Genomic DNA, 16,178 nt, shown 5'->3' on the forward strand with positions numbered 1-16,178 from the left:
GCCAAGTGCAGGGATGCGGCAGGTCAATCAGCCATGCCGAGGAGAGCCAGCGCTGGGAGCGCCTCCTGCTCGGCTCCGCCACGTTCCCTGGTGTCCCATTATCGCCTGCCTTGTTTACGACACTCGCGCTTGGTGTTTGTGCAAATTAGCCTGGCTGCCTGGGAGCTAACTTTCGTGGCTAATTGATCTCCAGGAACCTTGCTAACGATCCCAGGGGCTAAGGGAATAGATGGCAGGGGCGGGTGGGAATTGGGGAGGGGTTCGAGGCACCTCCTCGACTTAGACGCCTTTGCTTTTGTTTGTGCAACCTGGGGTGGGATCGCAGCTCCCCCAAGGGGAGCCGGGAGAAACAGAGAACGCTCTGTTGTTTATCAGATCCGTTATTAATTATATTTAATGCAAGTGGATGGGGCCTTGTCAAATTGTAAAGCTCCATCTGGGAAATGATCTCAAGTATCGTGAAGTCTTAAGAGGAGCATGTCCTAAAAACGCTTTTCCAAGAGATTCAAAAACGGTTTTCTCCCCTGCTTCCTTGCGTTTGTGAGGATCTTGTTTATCCCGTACTGCGATGATATTTTTGCATTTGAAGTAATGCTCCACTCACTGCCTTTCTTGTGCTGGAGTTTTTGTGGCTCTTGATGCCCTTCAGTGTACCAGGAACTGACTTCAACGGTTCATTCTTGGTGTAAGACAGCTTCATGTGTTCAGATCAATGCCCCTTTCTGATAGTGCCTGCTGGTACACTTTGCGGTTGTCAACCTTTTCCGGCAGGGCTCACCTGCCAGTAACAGCTGCACGACAGGAAGAAACTCAACTGGTGTTGTTTTTCTTGGCATGGAAGTGCTGTGATTGAGAGAGCTTCCCAAGTGGATTTTTGGCTTGACAGAACGCAAGCGTCTCAGCTAGTGAGAATGTGAAAATGTAAATTGAATGTTAAGACCTGTACCCTAACAGGAAAAGGAAGAAAAAAACAAATTCCCCCAGCAAAGAGGGGAAGGAAGGAAGGAAGGAAGGAAGAAGGGGTAGCTTACATTTTGTGAGTTTCAGACCGAAACAAATCAATGGAATTTGGCCAAATTAAAGAAAATTAAATGTCTATCATGAATCATTTCTCCCCCACTGAACTTCAACTTATGCTGATTATCAGAACTCTCAAGTCTGGCTGTAAGAGGGAAGCAAAATGCCAGATGAGGGCAGTGCCTCCACTGGCGAGATGCATTAAAAAAAGAAGAAATTACAGCACAATTCTAAGCAGAGTTGTGTAGTGGAAAGTGCCATCAAATTGCAGCCAACGTATGGCAACCCCGTAGGGTTTTCAAGGCAAGAGACGAACAGAGGCGGTTTGTCATTGCCCTGTTTAGCTTCCAAGATTGGGCTAGTCTGGGCCTCTAACAGTGAAATCCTAAACAGAGTTACTCCAGTCGAAGCCTGGATTAACCCTGTTTAGGATTTCACAGCCAATCTGTTGCCTTCAAAAAATTGCACTGTGAAATTGCATTCTGCGAGTTGCTGCATTCACAAAAGCATGTGCATTTTTATATTTTTTTCCTGCCCTTCTTTCCTATACACCTGCTATCACACAGCTGTATACGTGAATCGCCTGTGTTGAGAAAGACACACACACAAACCAGCCTTATTCTGACTGGTCGCAAAATTGCAACATGTGGGTGGGCAGCTTGGATGGAGCGGGGGGGGGGGGCATGTTTTCTTGCACATGGACTAAGTGTTGGAACGGATGTAGTCTCTGTTTGTCAAAAAACTTAAGGGGGAAAAAAATAGCGTGACTCATGATTTAGCTATATAAATTATTTCAGTAGGCCTTAGGTGCGGCTAACTTTCTCTGGATTAATGAAAAACACTTTTTTTTTCCAAAGGGGGAAGTGTGAGAGAGAGTGGCTAAGAGGAGGGGGGCTAAAGAAAAACAAAAGCAAGTTGCTTTTCTTGGCATGGAGTTCCGGTGCCGAGTTGCTGTTGCTGATATTTTCCTTTCGCATAATAATACCAGCTCAGCATTTTGGCTGTGAGAGTTCCCTGTGAAACTGGAAGTCCCGGGTTCAAATTTCACCTCTGCCCTGAACTCAGTGGGTGGTCCTTGATGAACCACCTTCTCTGCACCGCAACCCCTTCCTCTGCAACACAAGGCAAAAAACCTGACTGAGCTCGCGGGGCTGATATCAGGATTGCTGCAAGAAGGCAGTGTGGTGTAGTGGTTGTAGTGCTGGAGTAGAATCTGGGAGACCCAGGTGGAATGGAAGCTTGCTGGGTGATCTTGAGCCAGTCGCGCATCCTCAGAGTAACCTACCTCACAGGGTGGTTGTGAGGATAAAGAGGAGAACGATGCAAGCTGCTTTGGGTCCCCTTTGGGAAGAAAGGTGGGGCGTTCACCTGGAATAATTCAAGGCCTCACCTGGAGATTGGCAGCCCTACGTGTGAACAAGGCCTGTGTTTTCCTTTTGGGCAGAATGTGTGCTCATCAAGCATAAATATTGTATGTATATGCGCCACGGAGGCTGAGCTGCACCTGCTCCAAGTCTGTAAAGCGGCGGCCCTACAAGATCTTTCCCGGCAGGCAAAATGGCTGCTCTGCCCATGCAGCTCAGGTGCCTGGAAGTTTTCTTACTGTCTCTCTCTCACCTCTGCAGCCGCTGCTGCGATAAGAAGAGCTGTGGCAATCGCAACGAGACGCCTTCCGACCCTGTCATCATCGACAGGTAAGGAACACTGGGTTTTGCTCTCTTACCCTTGGGGGGTTTTGCAGGGGTCATTTCGTAGAAAAAGAGCTGGAGGAACTCATTAGCACAACTCATTAGCATAACTCATTAGCATATGCCACGCCCCTTGACATCACTGGAAATGTGTCATTAGCATAACTGATTTGCATGTGCCACACACCCCGGCATCACCTATCCTGGCTGTTTTGGACCCGATCCTGGCCATTCAGGGCCAAAATTGGGCCCAAAATGACAAAAAGGGGCTGAAAATGGCTGAAAAGGGGCCCAAAATGGTCAGGATCAGGCCGCTGCTGAACAGGAGAGTGATCCACCACCCGTCAGAGGCCCAATCTGGGCCGTTTCGGCCCCAATCCAGGACGAAACGGGCCTAAAATGGCCGAGAGTCAGGTGGGCGGGGCCACCTGACATGTGACTTCTTTGGGGAACTGCTGGAACTGTGTTCCTGCGTGTTCCCCCTCGAAATTAGCCAGTTTTTTACAACAAGAGGACTAAAAGTTGAGCTGCTAGAGAGTCCTGAATGGGTTGGGCACAAAGAAGGAGCTGCCACTGGTTTCTGTGCACCCAGGAAGGGCTGTGGCTCAGGAGCAGAGTGCCTGCTCGGCCTTCAGAAGGTCCCAGATCCCGTCCCTGGCATCTCAGGTGGTGGGAATGCACTGACCCCATCGGAAACCGTGCGGTGCAGGTCCCTCCAAGGGCAGGCAACACTGGACTTGCATTCCGATGTCGGGCAAGCCTTTATTCATGATTTCTGGAAGTCTGGTTCAAACTTCTCCTGGATTCTCAGGTTTTCACTCTTTGTCACCCAAAGGAGACTATGGCCGTTTCACAAGTCGTTACCGTTGCGCAACATCGCACAGCACTCATGGAACGTTAGAGTCTTTACGGCGCGATTCCTGATGGCATTGCACCACGAAAACGGAATCGTGAACAGGTGCCGTCAGGAATCACGCCACGAAGACGGCACCATTCTGTGAGTGTTGTGCAAAATTACGTGATGTTAACGATGTGTGAAAACCATATGGGCTGCGTAATGGTAGAACCTGTCAGTCCTTGGCAGGTGGGATCCCCAAGTTCTCCACAGCAAACACGCAGGTGTATTGGCTGAAGTAACTTTATTAGAGATCCATCAAGCTCAAGGTGCTCAGGCAGCTGAATTGGCAGAAGTGACGTGGATGGGGTCGGTGGTGTTAGTTATAGGGAAGGTTCCAGCCATCAGGATAAGGACCGTTAAAGTTTTGGGCGCGAAAGAGCTGGAGGGGGTGTGTGTGTGAAAGGGAGAAGCTAGGTTTAGGCTAGACAGATCAAAGAATGAAATCATCTCAGTTCCCAAGAGAGAGACATTTCGAGCTGGCCGCAGACACTTGCTGGAGGCAGCGGGGAAAGAGAAAGTAAATACTTGCAAGATAACCTGCTGCCTTAACATCAATAAGAAACTTCTCATGCCCTCAGAGGACCAGCACATAACACAGAATACATTCGTGGCAGATATGCAGACAGGCATATATGACAGAAACTGATGAGATTTTTTTAACGGTGGGAGCTTTTTTTTAAAGGATACTGACTTCCACACTGGATACTGGCTTCCCTGCTTGCTTAGTCAAGGAGGTGTGGGACAGGCAGAGACCTGCCTGATGACACACTCTCCCCACGCTGTCATACACTGGCCTAGTCCATGCTGTCAGGTCTTGGGTGCTTGACACCACAGATCAAGGTTTCACAGCTCTTCTTCCTCCCTGAGCACGGGCCCCTAATTCTCTGTGTACCCCCCCCCCCAACCCAAACTGGCTTGTAGCCCTGTTACAAACCTCAGAGCAAATGGGAGCCACTATATCATAGTGGTTAAGTGGTTGGGCTGCGAATCAGCATTCTGCTGGCTTGACTCCCACTTCTGCCATGAGTTCAGCAGGCGGCCTTGTGTCAAGCACTCCTCTTAGCCCCAGATCCCCAACTGTATCATGGGGATGATAATAACACTGACTTTGTTCACCGCTCTGAGTGGGGCACTAATCTGTCTAGAAGTATAGTTGTTATTATGAGAGCTGCACAGTGGTTGGGCTGTGGATTAGCACTCTGCTGGTTCGAATCCCGCTACTGCCATGAGCTCTGCAAGTAGCCATGGGTAAGCCACCCATCTCAGCCCCAGCTCTATTGTGGGGATCCACTGGGCTGACTGAGGTTACACAAAGCTACTCTATGCAGTTTTCGCTCCCTCTCCCCAAGCATCCAGGCCTTCTCCATTATGGGGAGGAGGCTGTTCCTCAGTCACAGTTCCTAGTTCCTTGTTGGTGAATCCAACCACAAATATTGATAGTTTAAAAGCTCTACACTTCACAATAAGCTCTGGACCAATCATCTGAAGAAGTGAGCTGTAACTCACAAAAGCTCTTACCCTACCACAAATTTTGTTAGTCTTAGAGGTGCTACTGGACTCTTGCTCTTTTCTACTACTACAGACAGACTAACATGGCTACCCATCTTGACTAACCACACTGTTCTCCACATTGTACCCTACAATGGGACCATGTGAAGATGTTTGGTTTATGGTGGCCTAAAGCTTGCCCCCTATCTTTCAACCCGTGACCTAATGACAGTGATCCACGCAACAGTCATCTCCAGACTGGACTACTGTAACTTGCTCTATGCAGGGCTTCCCTTGGGTCTGACCCGGAAATTGCAGCAAGTCCAGAATACTGCTGCGCATGTTCTGGTCAGTACACCCTACAGGGCACACAACTCCAACTTTGCAGCAACTACACTGGCTCCCCATGGAGTTCCAGATCAGTTTCAAGGTATTGGTTTTAACCTGTAAAGCACTAAACGGACTGGGACCAGCATACCTGAAGGACCACCTCTCCCTGTATGTGCCCCGGAGGATGCTGAGATCAGCAGGTAAACACCTGCTGGTGGTCTTTGGCCCCAGGGAGGCTCAACTGGCCTCGACCAGGGCCAGAGCATTTTCGGTCCTGGCCCCGACCCGGTGGAACTCTCTGTCGGAAAACACTCAGGCCCACCAAGATCTTCCATCTTTTCGGTGGGCCTGCAAGACGGAGATGTTCCGCCAGGCATATGGCTGAGGCGAACATTAAATCCGTCACATGATTCTCCCTGCCGGTCTCCTACCTGGGGGAGGGAGCTATATGGCCACCTGCCCCCCCTCCCACGTATGAGCAGCCACAAGGTACCGATCCAGACCTTCAGCCTTTCTATATATAGTGAGCAGGTGAATTTCTTGAAATGTTGTGTTGTGAATTATGTTATTTTTTTGTATTCCTATATTTTATCTTTTTTATTGCAACCCACCCTGAGCCCGCTTGTGGGGAGGGCGGGCTATAAATCAAATCAAATCAATCAATAAATAATAGCTTATAGTTCACAGATAAGGAACTAGGAATCAATTGAAACCTCTTGCAAGGAACCACATTTATCACTATCTGGAGAAGTGAAGAATTGCTAGAAATCAATTCCAGGGGTCCCCAGTTCCCCTACGTGCCTCCTTTTCCTAGGCCAAAGATCCATAATCTGGACAGAAGCCTGAGAGGGACTCACCAGTATCCCAACAGAAAGAGGCCCCAGAACGGGATTGAACACCCCAATTAACCAAGGCAGAAATGCTGGTAAAGTAAAAGCGTTTATGAGAATAAAAAGACCCAAAAAACTGATGCGCAGCAGATATCTCTGACCATGCATGCCGCACAGGGCACACCCACTGAAGTGATAATGTTGCACAACCATTGCATGTAGGTGAAAAGAGGGAGAAAGGGAGGGACTCAGCCAAGTCTCATCCCAACATGTCTCTCTGTAGAACCAGAGTTTGATTAAACTTATAACTAAAAGAAGAAAAGAGGAAGCGTCCAGTTGCATCTATAAGACTAACAAAGTTTGTGGTAGGGTATGAGCTTTCATGAGTCACAGCTCACTTCTAACAAAATTTGTGGAAGGGTATGAGCTTTTGTGAGTCACAGCTCACTTCTTCAGATCTTCAGAAGCGAGCCATGACTCAAGAAAGTTCATATGCTACCACAAAATTTGTTAATCTTAGAGGTGCTACTGGACTCTTGCTCTGTTCTACTGCTACAGACAGACGAACACGGCTTCCCGTCTTGATCTATAACTAAAAGAGTTTGACTAAATTCTATACAATTCTCTGAAAATTCCTTTAAGAAAGATGGACTGATTTTCTGACCTTCCGAAAGATATCTGTTTTTTTTTCCTGGGACAGGGGAAGGAATACAGCAGCCCAGTCTCCAGATCTCAAAGCACTTGTCTCTTTCTCTCTCCCTTTGTCAGCATTTTGAGTGTGTGTGCATGCGTGTGCATAAGTCACTTTCCCCATCTGTCGGACAATGGGGCCAGTGGGTTCTCCCATTTCAACACATCCCAAAGGCAGTTGGGGTGCCTTGATAACACATTGACATTTCCCGGGCTTTTGTCCACCGTGATAGCATCGGAGCGGCTGCAACAGGGGCCTGGTGCTGTGGGAAGTCCGCCTGTCACTCAACCCACCAGAGAGGCAGCCGGTGGCCAATGGAGAAGAATAGGGATTGACAAGCCAACGCGGAGATTAGGAGGAGAAGAATCAAACCCATTACAGTCTGTCTGGCCAGCAGCCATTGTGTGCGGCGATGTCTCAGCCGCTTCCTCACCCAGGTCACACGCACACACGCAAACACACACACACACACACAAATGCATACAGTTTTCACTCTGGACAGGGCAAAAAACAATCAAATTAGCCTCCTGGGAGTTAAGCTTTGCTTGATTGGCCAACAGAACCAGGGAGGCCATCTAGACTCACTCTCCGCTGCAAGGAGCGCATGGATATGCTCAGACCTGTCTGTGCAATTCAGAGCACAATGTATTGCAGACAGAGAAGGACCTCTTAAAAAACACCTAAATAGCTCTCGCTCCAGGTAACCGAAGCCAGCGACCCCACGTGTCTGCTTAAAAAGGAAGGGAAGTTGATAGCACCGGTTAACTGCAAAATGTGCTCCCTTTGTTTGGGCGGCACTGCGTTTTCGGCACAGGCTGTTGGTTGTGGGGCTGTGCCAGGCTGTGCTGTAGGGAAATGTTTCAGTTGCCAGCAAATGCTGCCAAGGGCAAGCAACCCTCAGCACATCAGACTATTATGCTCAGCGCATAGGGCAGGTCCTCCAGCCAAGGTTAGCCCCTGATTTTCTGGGAAGCGCTACTGGGGCCACTGCTGGAGGAGAAGACAGGAGGTGCGGCTTAAGCCCTTCAGGGGTTTCCGGACCCACAGAGATGCCCCAAGGCAAGCCCCTGAGGTGCAGGCAACACCACTGGTGTGCAGTTTGCTTCCAGTGTGCCTGACCAAGCACCAACTTTCATTTCTCCCCCTTCACAGGCACCTTCACCAGTTGGCATTGCGGGTTGGCCTTGTGGGATGCCAGCTTCCTTTGTCCAGCTTTGGGGAAGTGTGCCTGCTTGATGGGTGTTTCTGACAATGGTGCTCTCCCTAAGTGGCTCCTGTCAGCCACGGGCCTCAGACCTCTGGCTTACAAACAGCAAATAGAAAAGGGAGGGGCCGTGGCTCAGCAGGAGAGCAACTCTTTGGCATACTGAAGTCCGTGGGTTCAATCCTCGGTAAAAAGAATCCGGTGGAGGGGGATGCAAAAGACTCCTCTTTGAGACCCTGGAGAGCCACTGCTGGTCTGAGTAGCCTGTTCTGACTTCAGTTTAGGTGGGGAGCCGTGTTGGCCGGCAGTAGAACAGCAGGATGTGAGCCCAGTGGCACCACAGAGGCCAACAAGATTGTCAGGATGTGAACTTTCGAGAGTCGGTGTCTGAAGAAGGGAGCTCTGATTCTCGGAAGCTTAAATCTTGCGGGTCCCTTAGGTGCCACTGGACTCCAGTACCGACTTCGATGGACTGATAGTCTGATACAATAAGAGGCAGCCTCGTGTGTGTGCCTGTGTGACACAACAGAGGAAAAGGGGGTTTGTGGGATGGAGGCAGGGCTTTTTTTTCCTGCCGGAACGCAGTGGAACGCCATTCCAGCACCTCTTGTTGCTGGGAGGTGGAGGAGGCGGCGTTGGTGGGTGGCCCCGGCAGGGGAGAGGCGCTCCGAAGCTGGGCGGCCGCATGCCAATACTGCTTCAGCAACACCTCCAGCAAGATGTTGTGCTCGGGCAGCCTGCGGAGGGAGGCATGATGGCCTGGCAGTGGGTGCAGCTGCGGCCTCAGTGGCTCGATGCTCTCTTTGGGTCGACCTGCCAGGTGGCAATGGCGCCTCCTTTCTTCATGTCTGCATTTTGTGGGCAGCTGCCATTTAGAACTGATTTGTTTTGGCATGAACGGGGCAACCTACTCCCTGCCTAGCTGGTCGAGATCACTGGACAAGCGCAATGGATCATAAACCTTCCACAGGGCCTTCCCAGGGACCGCAATGGTAGCCACGAGGCCTGCTCGGATCCTGGCTGCCACCTGCCACGTCGCTCCCATGGAGTTTCCCACCCCTTCAGTGTCTCCCCCAGATGCATCTGTAGAGACGGCAGAGAAGGAATGATGCTCTCTTGGGGCTCCAGGCAAACTTAAGCTCTCCAGGCCCCAGTGCCAAGCTAGCCAGAGCTTGTTGCTTCATTGTGGGTGAGGAGGAGACCCGATCCATGTTGGTAGGGGCATGACCAATGGTCACTTTAGTCCCACAGCCCATGTGGCATCTCCTAAACGTCACTGGAGTCCTTCCACAAACAACAGGCCATCTCTTTGCTTGCTCATTGTGTATGTATCTTTTCTCAAAGGGGTCACGATCCAAGCTTATAAGATCGTGTCTGATCTGAAGAGAGGGCAGACAGGGAGGGTTATTCGTTCCCCGCTTAACGCTTGGGACTGATTGCCACAGGATGTTGGCATATCCCACTGTCATCAATTAAGTAAGATTTACTTATTGAAATGTTGAAGTTAATTAAGTAAACACCTGGAGTATTAGTGTCGTAGAGCCCAAAGTTTGGCTGGTTATTTCAAAGCCATACATGATCGGAGCTTTCCTTGCCTCTGCCCATTTCCTCCTCCACTTTACCTTCCTCTGCCAAGTCTTCTGGCCTTTCTCTTTGGGACTTCATTCCTCTACACTGAGCAGGGCTCTTTCCAACCCTCTTTTTCTAAACCTGTTCTCGATCGACCTTTTTTTGATCGCTACCTGTTTGTTTTCTAGGCCATTTTACTCCTTTTACTTTGCCTGTCTTGCAGCTCAGCCAATAGCAGCCAGCACCCATCCCTGCCCTTCTATGACATCAGGGCAGTTCTGCCAATCATCACCAAGGATGTATCACCTCTTCCATTGTATTTACAGCAGAGATAGGTGTAGCAGTGACGCAGGTTTATTGGTGAGAACTAGTTGGGTGTAGCGGCTAGGGAGAGTTGAATTCAAATCCTTGCTTATCCGTGACGCTCTTGGGGTGGCTTTGGGTCAGTTACTATCTTTCAGCCTAACCCCACAGTGGTTCTAAAGTAGAGGGACCTGAGCTCTGCAAAGAAAGCCTGGGATATTTATGTGGTTGACAGATATCGGCAATCAGAATTCGTTTTTCCTTGCAAACTGCCTTGCAGAGTTACAGTAGAGATCCAGAGGAGTTAGCTGTGTCAGTCTGTAGTCTGCAAAATAATAGTCCAGTAGCACCTTTAAGACGAACCAACTTTATTGTAGCATAAGCTTTCAAGAACCACAGGTCTCATCTGCATCTGACGAAGAGAGCTGTGGTTCTCGAAAGCTTATGCTACAATAAAATCGGTTCGTCTTAAAGGTGCTACTGGACTCTTTACTATTCTACAACTGAGAGGCTTGGTAGAGTTTTTTTGTATGTAAAAAAATGTTAATAAGGAAAACCTCCAGGTTCTAAGCTGCTGTCGCTGATTGCCGGATTTAGCAATTCACAGTCAGGGTGGAAGTGGCCAGCCCGTGAGTTTTCCAGCAATGCTAAATGGACCATAAGAACACAAGACCGCAAGACCAGCCATACCAGATCAGAGCGGTGGTCCATGTAATCCACTATCCTGTTTCCAGCAGTGGCTCATCACAAGCCACAGGGAAAGCTACCAGCAGGGCTCACTGTTCCCTGATCTCCGCCAACCCGAAGCATTCTGTCACCAAACCTGGAGGCCCTATTCAGCCACCGTGGCTAGCAAACAGTGAAGACCAACAGTTCCACCGCCTGCCCCTTCTTGGGCCGTCCAAACTCTTCTGGCTGGCTGTTGGAGGCAGTGGTGAATCCCGCCCTGGGAGAAAATCAGTTCACCTGTATTTTTAACCGTTTGCTTTATTCCCGCGCCAGATCCGAGCCCACTCTCTCATCTGCCCATCTGTCCTGCCGTGCCCATGTCTCTCTCCGTGTTCATTCCTCCGTGGGCAGCCGAGGTGAAAGACGGGGTCCGGCCTCCTCTCCCCCTGCCTTTGCGCCCCTCAGTCCCCTCCCCTCCCCGCTTCCTTGACGCCCAGCCCCACTGGTTTAGAGAGCCCGATAAGTGCCCTATCAACATGTTAATCAAATTACTTAGGAGCTAAAATTGACGCTTTTCATTAATTATACAAGATTATTCTAATTGCAAATTCAAATTTATGCGCTCGGAACAGAAGGTGTTCAGCAGCGTGGCTGGGAATTTGCATATTAAATGGGGAGAGTGGTGCATTATGGATGCTAATATATGCACATTGTCTTTATTTTTAACTCCTGGGCCTGTGTGCGCCGCTGCCGCTTAAGGAGGTGAAGGCGTCCGACGTGTGTTTATTATTATATCTTTCTCTTGTCTCTTTGCTGAAGTTGGTGGCACCGGAGGGGAGGACAGTGGGCACGGCAGAGGTGCAGGGGGGGGAGGGGGGTTATTGGATCACTGTCAGTCTTTTGATGGGGAGGGGTACCCACTTCTCTCTCTCTCTCTCCTTCACCCCCCTCTCTCTGTCTCGCTCTCTCTATGTATATCTTTCCTCCTCCTTTTCCCCATTCCTTCCTTTCCTTGATTACCACCTGCAAGGAAAGCAGGAACTCCAGCCAACCAGCATCTTCAGTCAGCAACTCTCATTCCTTGAGATTGTTTTACTCGTGTGATTAAACTCCCAAGTTGTGCTTTTTTGGGGAGGGGGAGAAGAAGCCCACCTCAAGTGTTCGTTTTTGTTCAGGCTCCGCGCACCTCACTCGTTTCTGTGTCACCGTTCCTCCGAGGAGCTCAGGGCAGCCGTTCCCCGTTTTATTCTCACAACAGCCCTATGAGGGAGGTTAGGCTGAGAAAGAGAGAGTGAGAGATTGGTCCTATGTCATCGAGCGTACTTCCAGGTAGCACAGAGATCTAAACTCAGGTCTCCCCACTCACAATCTGACATACTAACCGCTGTACCACATTGGCTGTGAACGTGGAATTTGTGCTGTGTGTTCACCTTGTGGGTCATTTCTGTCTGCTGCAGTTTCGGGACGCCAGTGTAGGAGGGTAGCCGGAAGAGAACCAATTTTATTTTAATTTATTTAGCAAAATTTCTATCCCGCCTTTCTACTCTCACAAGGGCCACCAAGGAGACTGACAAATTAAAACATACATAATAAAATCACATTTTAAGACCTTTATAACCAACCAAAGCAACTTGCTACTACTACACATCATTAAAACAATTAAAATTGGAGCTTAAAAGGCATAAAATTGGAGCTTCAAAGGCATAAAAACAACATTTTAAACAATTAAAAATGTTGGGTAGGAAGATGCCAGCTACCAACACGAAGATGAAAAATCCAGAAAACGAAGTCAGCCAATACTTATTGACAAGCCCCAATGAAAGTGGATTCTTCATCTGCCACTGCTCCTTTGCCATATTGCTATGCCAGTCTACCTGCCACCATTGCACTCCTGTGTGGGGTATATATCCAAAGAATATAGCCTTCAGCCAGATCACACACACAAACACACACATGTTTACTCCATACAGGGCAAAAAAAAAATAGAATTAGGAAGTCAAGCTTAGCTTGACTGATCTACTTAACAGAACTGGGCAACTGGCTCACAGGCCATGGATTTCCTTCCCTGGATTTCCTGCCCTGTTTATCAGCTTGTTAGCAGTCTTCCTACCAGGATATCCAAAGTGACTTACAGTCAAACTCAAAGACATTAAAGGGCACAGGGAACGCAACCAGAACACCGCAAGGGAGACGGCAGATTCAATTGCTAAAACACATTGAAAACATACTGCAAGTATATGATCCAATATGTGTGAAAGAAGCCACGATAAAATAGTTCAGGGAGGCTTGCATTAACAGTGAGATCCTAAACAGTTACTCCAGACGAAGCCCATTGAAATCAATGGGTTTAGACTGGCATAAGTCTGCCTAGGATTGCACTGCAATCCTGCACGTTCAACCTGTCAACCGTCCCACCAGCTTGCTTTGGGGGGCTGCTGGGAACCTGAGCTCCACCAGTTCAGAGCAGCTATCTTAGGAGTGTTCTCCCAGCCAGTCGAGGGTAGGAGGCTGGGGCCGCTCCCGAAAGGGCAACATGGGCTCCCAGTAGTCCAGGCACGATCTTTGCTCCAATGGCCCCACCCCTCCCCTTTTTTCAGGGCTGAAGGATTACACAAATCAGGCCTTGGTGTTATGATTGCTAACTCTGGGTTGGAAAATCCCTGGGTGTAGAGTAGAGATGGGCACGAACTGAAAAAATGGTGGTTCATTGCAGTTCATGGTTCGTAGCATTTCACAAACCATGAAATGGCATGAAGTTGCCCACTTCGCGAACCGGTTCATTTGGTTCGTGAAAACTTCCGGGTCAGCAGAAGGTCTACCAAAAGCCCATCCCACCCACCCCGTTGCATAGGAAACTGATTGATCAGCACAAGGCTGTCTGCAGTGACGAACCAAAATACGAACCAAACGAACCACGCTAAAAATCAAAATTGTTCGTCGCAGTTTGTTAAAAATGAGTTCCCATGAACCATCCTGGTTCGTGACAAACTTTGGTTCGTATTTCAGTTCATGCCCATCTCTAGTGTGGAGCCAAGGGAAGGTGGGATTTGGGAAGGGATCTCAGCAGGGTATAATGCCAGAGAGTCCACCCTCCAAAGCTGCCTTTTAGCTGCTATTTTTCTCCAGGAGAACTAATCTGTGTAGTCTGGAGATCAGTTGTAAATCCAGGAGTCCTCCAGTCCCAACCGGGAAGCTGGCAGCCCTAAACTGCAAGCATTTGTACTACTTGGTTGCGCAGCCATGTGTGTGGTGGGGTGCGTGCCTGATTAGAGCGGGTTTCGCCTCCCTCCCCAGCCTTCCTGGCCTCTTTGGCGTGTGCACGGCTGCCGCCCATCAATTATGGATGCTAGAATGACAATTATAGGACCCTACACAAGCATCCTAAATATTTCATCAGCTTGGGAAGCTGTTGGGGCCGCCATCCATTTTCTCCGGGGCTGCTGCTCTCCGCCGCGGGTTTCCTCCCCTCTCCCCATTTTTCCCAGCTCCTTCCTAGAGATTCTTGGAAATGTGGCGACTACTTTGTGTGGGCTCCAGGGATCTGGCTACCTCAGCTTGCTGTGCCAGAATCCAAAGGGTGTATCCTGGGACACTATGCAAGGATGTGAAGGAGCCACTCTTTGCACACAATCTAAAAGTCACTCTGTGACAATTCAAGTGATGCCAGATGTTTGCATCTGTTATCCGTTTCAAAGTGACTTGCTGTAGAAAAGAGCAAGAGTCCAGTAGCATGTAAAAGACTAACAAAATTTGTGGTAGGGTATGAGCTTTCGTGAGTCACAGCTCACTTCTTCAGGAAGTGGCTTGCGCGGGGCAACGTCTCGCTAGAGGGTGCCCTGTGGAAGTATCTCTTTTCCCCTTACCCTGCTGCTCTTCGTGGCACCCTGAACTCTACTATGAGTCATCTGCTAAAGTCTTATACTAGGCAACAGTAAATAGTCCAGTAGCACCTTTAAGACTAACCAACTTTATGGCAGCATAAGCTTTCGAGAACCACAGCTCTCTTCGAAGAACTCTTTACTGTTTTGCAACTTCGAACTGAACTCTTTACTATTTTGCCACTACAGACTAAAATGGCTAATTCCTCTGGATCTAGGCAAGAGATCACTTATCACTCTCCGGTCGCCTCTTACAAGCCCAGTTCTCTTCGCAGTTGCTCAGACTGCCTTGGAACTAGGGCTGCCAGCTCTGGGTTGGAAAATTCCTGGAGATTTGGGGGCAGAGGGGCCTGGGGAGTGCATATGGTTGCCAACCTCCAGGTGGGATCTGGCAATCTCTTGGAATTACAACTGATCTCCAGACGACAGAGATCGGCACCCCTGGAAGAAAATGGCTGCTTCGGAGGGTGGACTCTATGCCATTATACCCTGCTGAGTTCCCGCTCTTCCCCAAATGCCATTGTCCCCAGGTTCCCCCTCCCCAAATCTCTAGGTATCTCCCAATCCAGAGTTGGCAAACCTTTGAGGGTGGAGTTTGGGGAGGGGACCTCAGCATGGTTTAATACCTTACACTCGATCCTCTAAAGCACCCTGACCTGGATAGCCTAGATGAGCCTGATCTTGTCAGATCTCAGAAGCTAAGCAGGGTTGGCCTTGGTTAGTAATTGGATGGGAGACCTCTGATGAAAACCTCCAATGAAGGGTTGCAGAGCCAGGCAATGGCAATGAAAACCCAACCAGGGGTCGCCGTAAGTCAGCTATGACTTGACAGCACTGTCCACTGCCACCGTCCTCTAAAGCAGCCTTTTTTTTCTCCATGGGAACTGTTCACTGCCATCTGGAGATCAGTTGTAATTCCAGGAGACCTCCAGTTTCCACCTGGAGGCTGGCCGTCGAGCAACCCTACTTGACCCTGAATCTTCCTCAACGTGTAGTGTGGTACCAGGCACAGGTTATTGGTTTGTGTATTATGTATCAGCCTGGATAGCCCACCTTAGCCTGAGCTCAGATCTTGGAAGCTAAGCAGGGCCCGCCCTGGTTGGTACTTGGATGGGAGACTGACCACCAAAGAAATCCAGGGTCTCTATGCAGAGGCAGGCAATGGCAAACCTCCTCTCCTCATTTCTTGCCTAGAACATCCCATGAAGGGTCGCCATAAGTCTGTGGCAACTTGATGGCACTTTATTATTATTATTTATTGTGTTTCTAAATAGAGTTTCTTTGAAATAGTAAGAGTCCAGTAGTACCAAAAAGATTAACAAAATTTGTGGTAGGGAATGAGCTTTCATGAGTCACAGCTCACTTCTTCAGATACAGTTAGAAGTGAGTCCATCTCTCATATCTTAAAGAGTGGAGTGACCTGTGGGGGGAACATTTTAACCTTCCAGGACGTTCCGTTGCTGACCTAAAAGTAGCAGTTATCATGCAGTAGAATTTCAAAGGGAGATTAGAAAGAGAGACTGCTGAATTGCAACTGATAACGAAGCTCAAGACAATGCATCCACCTGGATTGAATCGAGACCTGGGCTTCCTGTCTCATTACCAATGCTGAT

The 16,178-nt window shown here is 49.1% G+C and overlaps 1 protein-coding gene across 1 annotated transcript in view; it reads left to right on the forward strand.

Moving 5' to 3' along the window:
• The window catches only part of EBF4 (EBF family member 4), a 135,985-nt gene that overhangs the window by 62,540 nt on the left and 57,267 nt on the right, over positions 1 to 16,178 (forward strand). Inside the window, exon 6 of the mRNA XM_054989982.1 lies at positions 2,643 to 2,711. Within this exon, the coding sequence (XP_054845957.1) occupies positions 2,643 to 2,711 (69 nt within the window). The remainder of the gene's footprint in view (positions 1 to 2,642; positions 2,712 to 16,178) is intronic.

The sequence above is a fragment of the Eublepharis macularius genome, chromosome 10, assembly GCF_028583425.1.
Source record: "Eublepharis macularius isolate TG4126 chromosome 10, MPM_Emac_v1.0, whole genome shotgun sequence".
Taxonomy (NCBI): domain Eukaryota; kingdom Metazoa; phylum Chordata; class Lepidosauria; order Squamata; family Eublepharidae; genus Eublepharis; species Eublepharis macularius.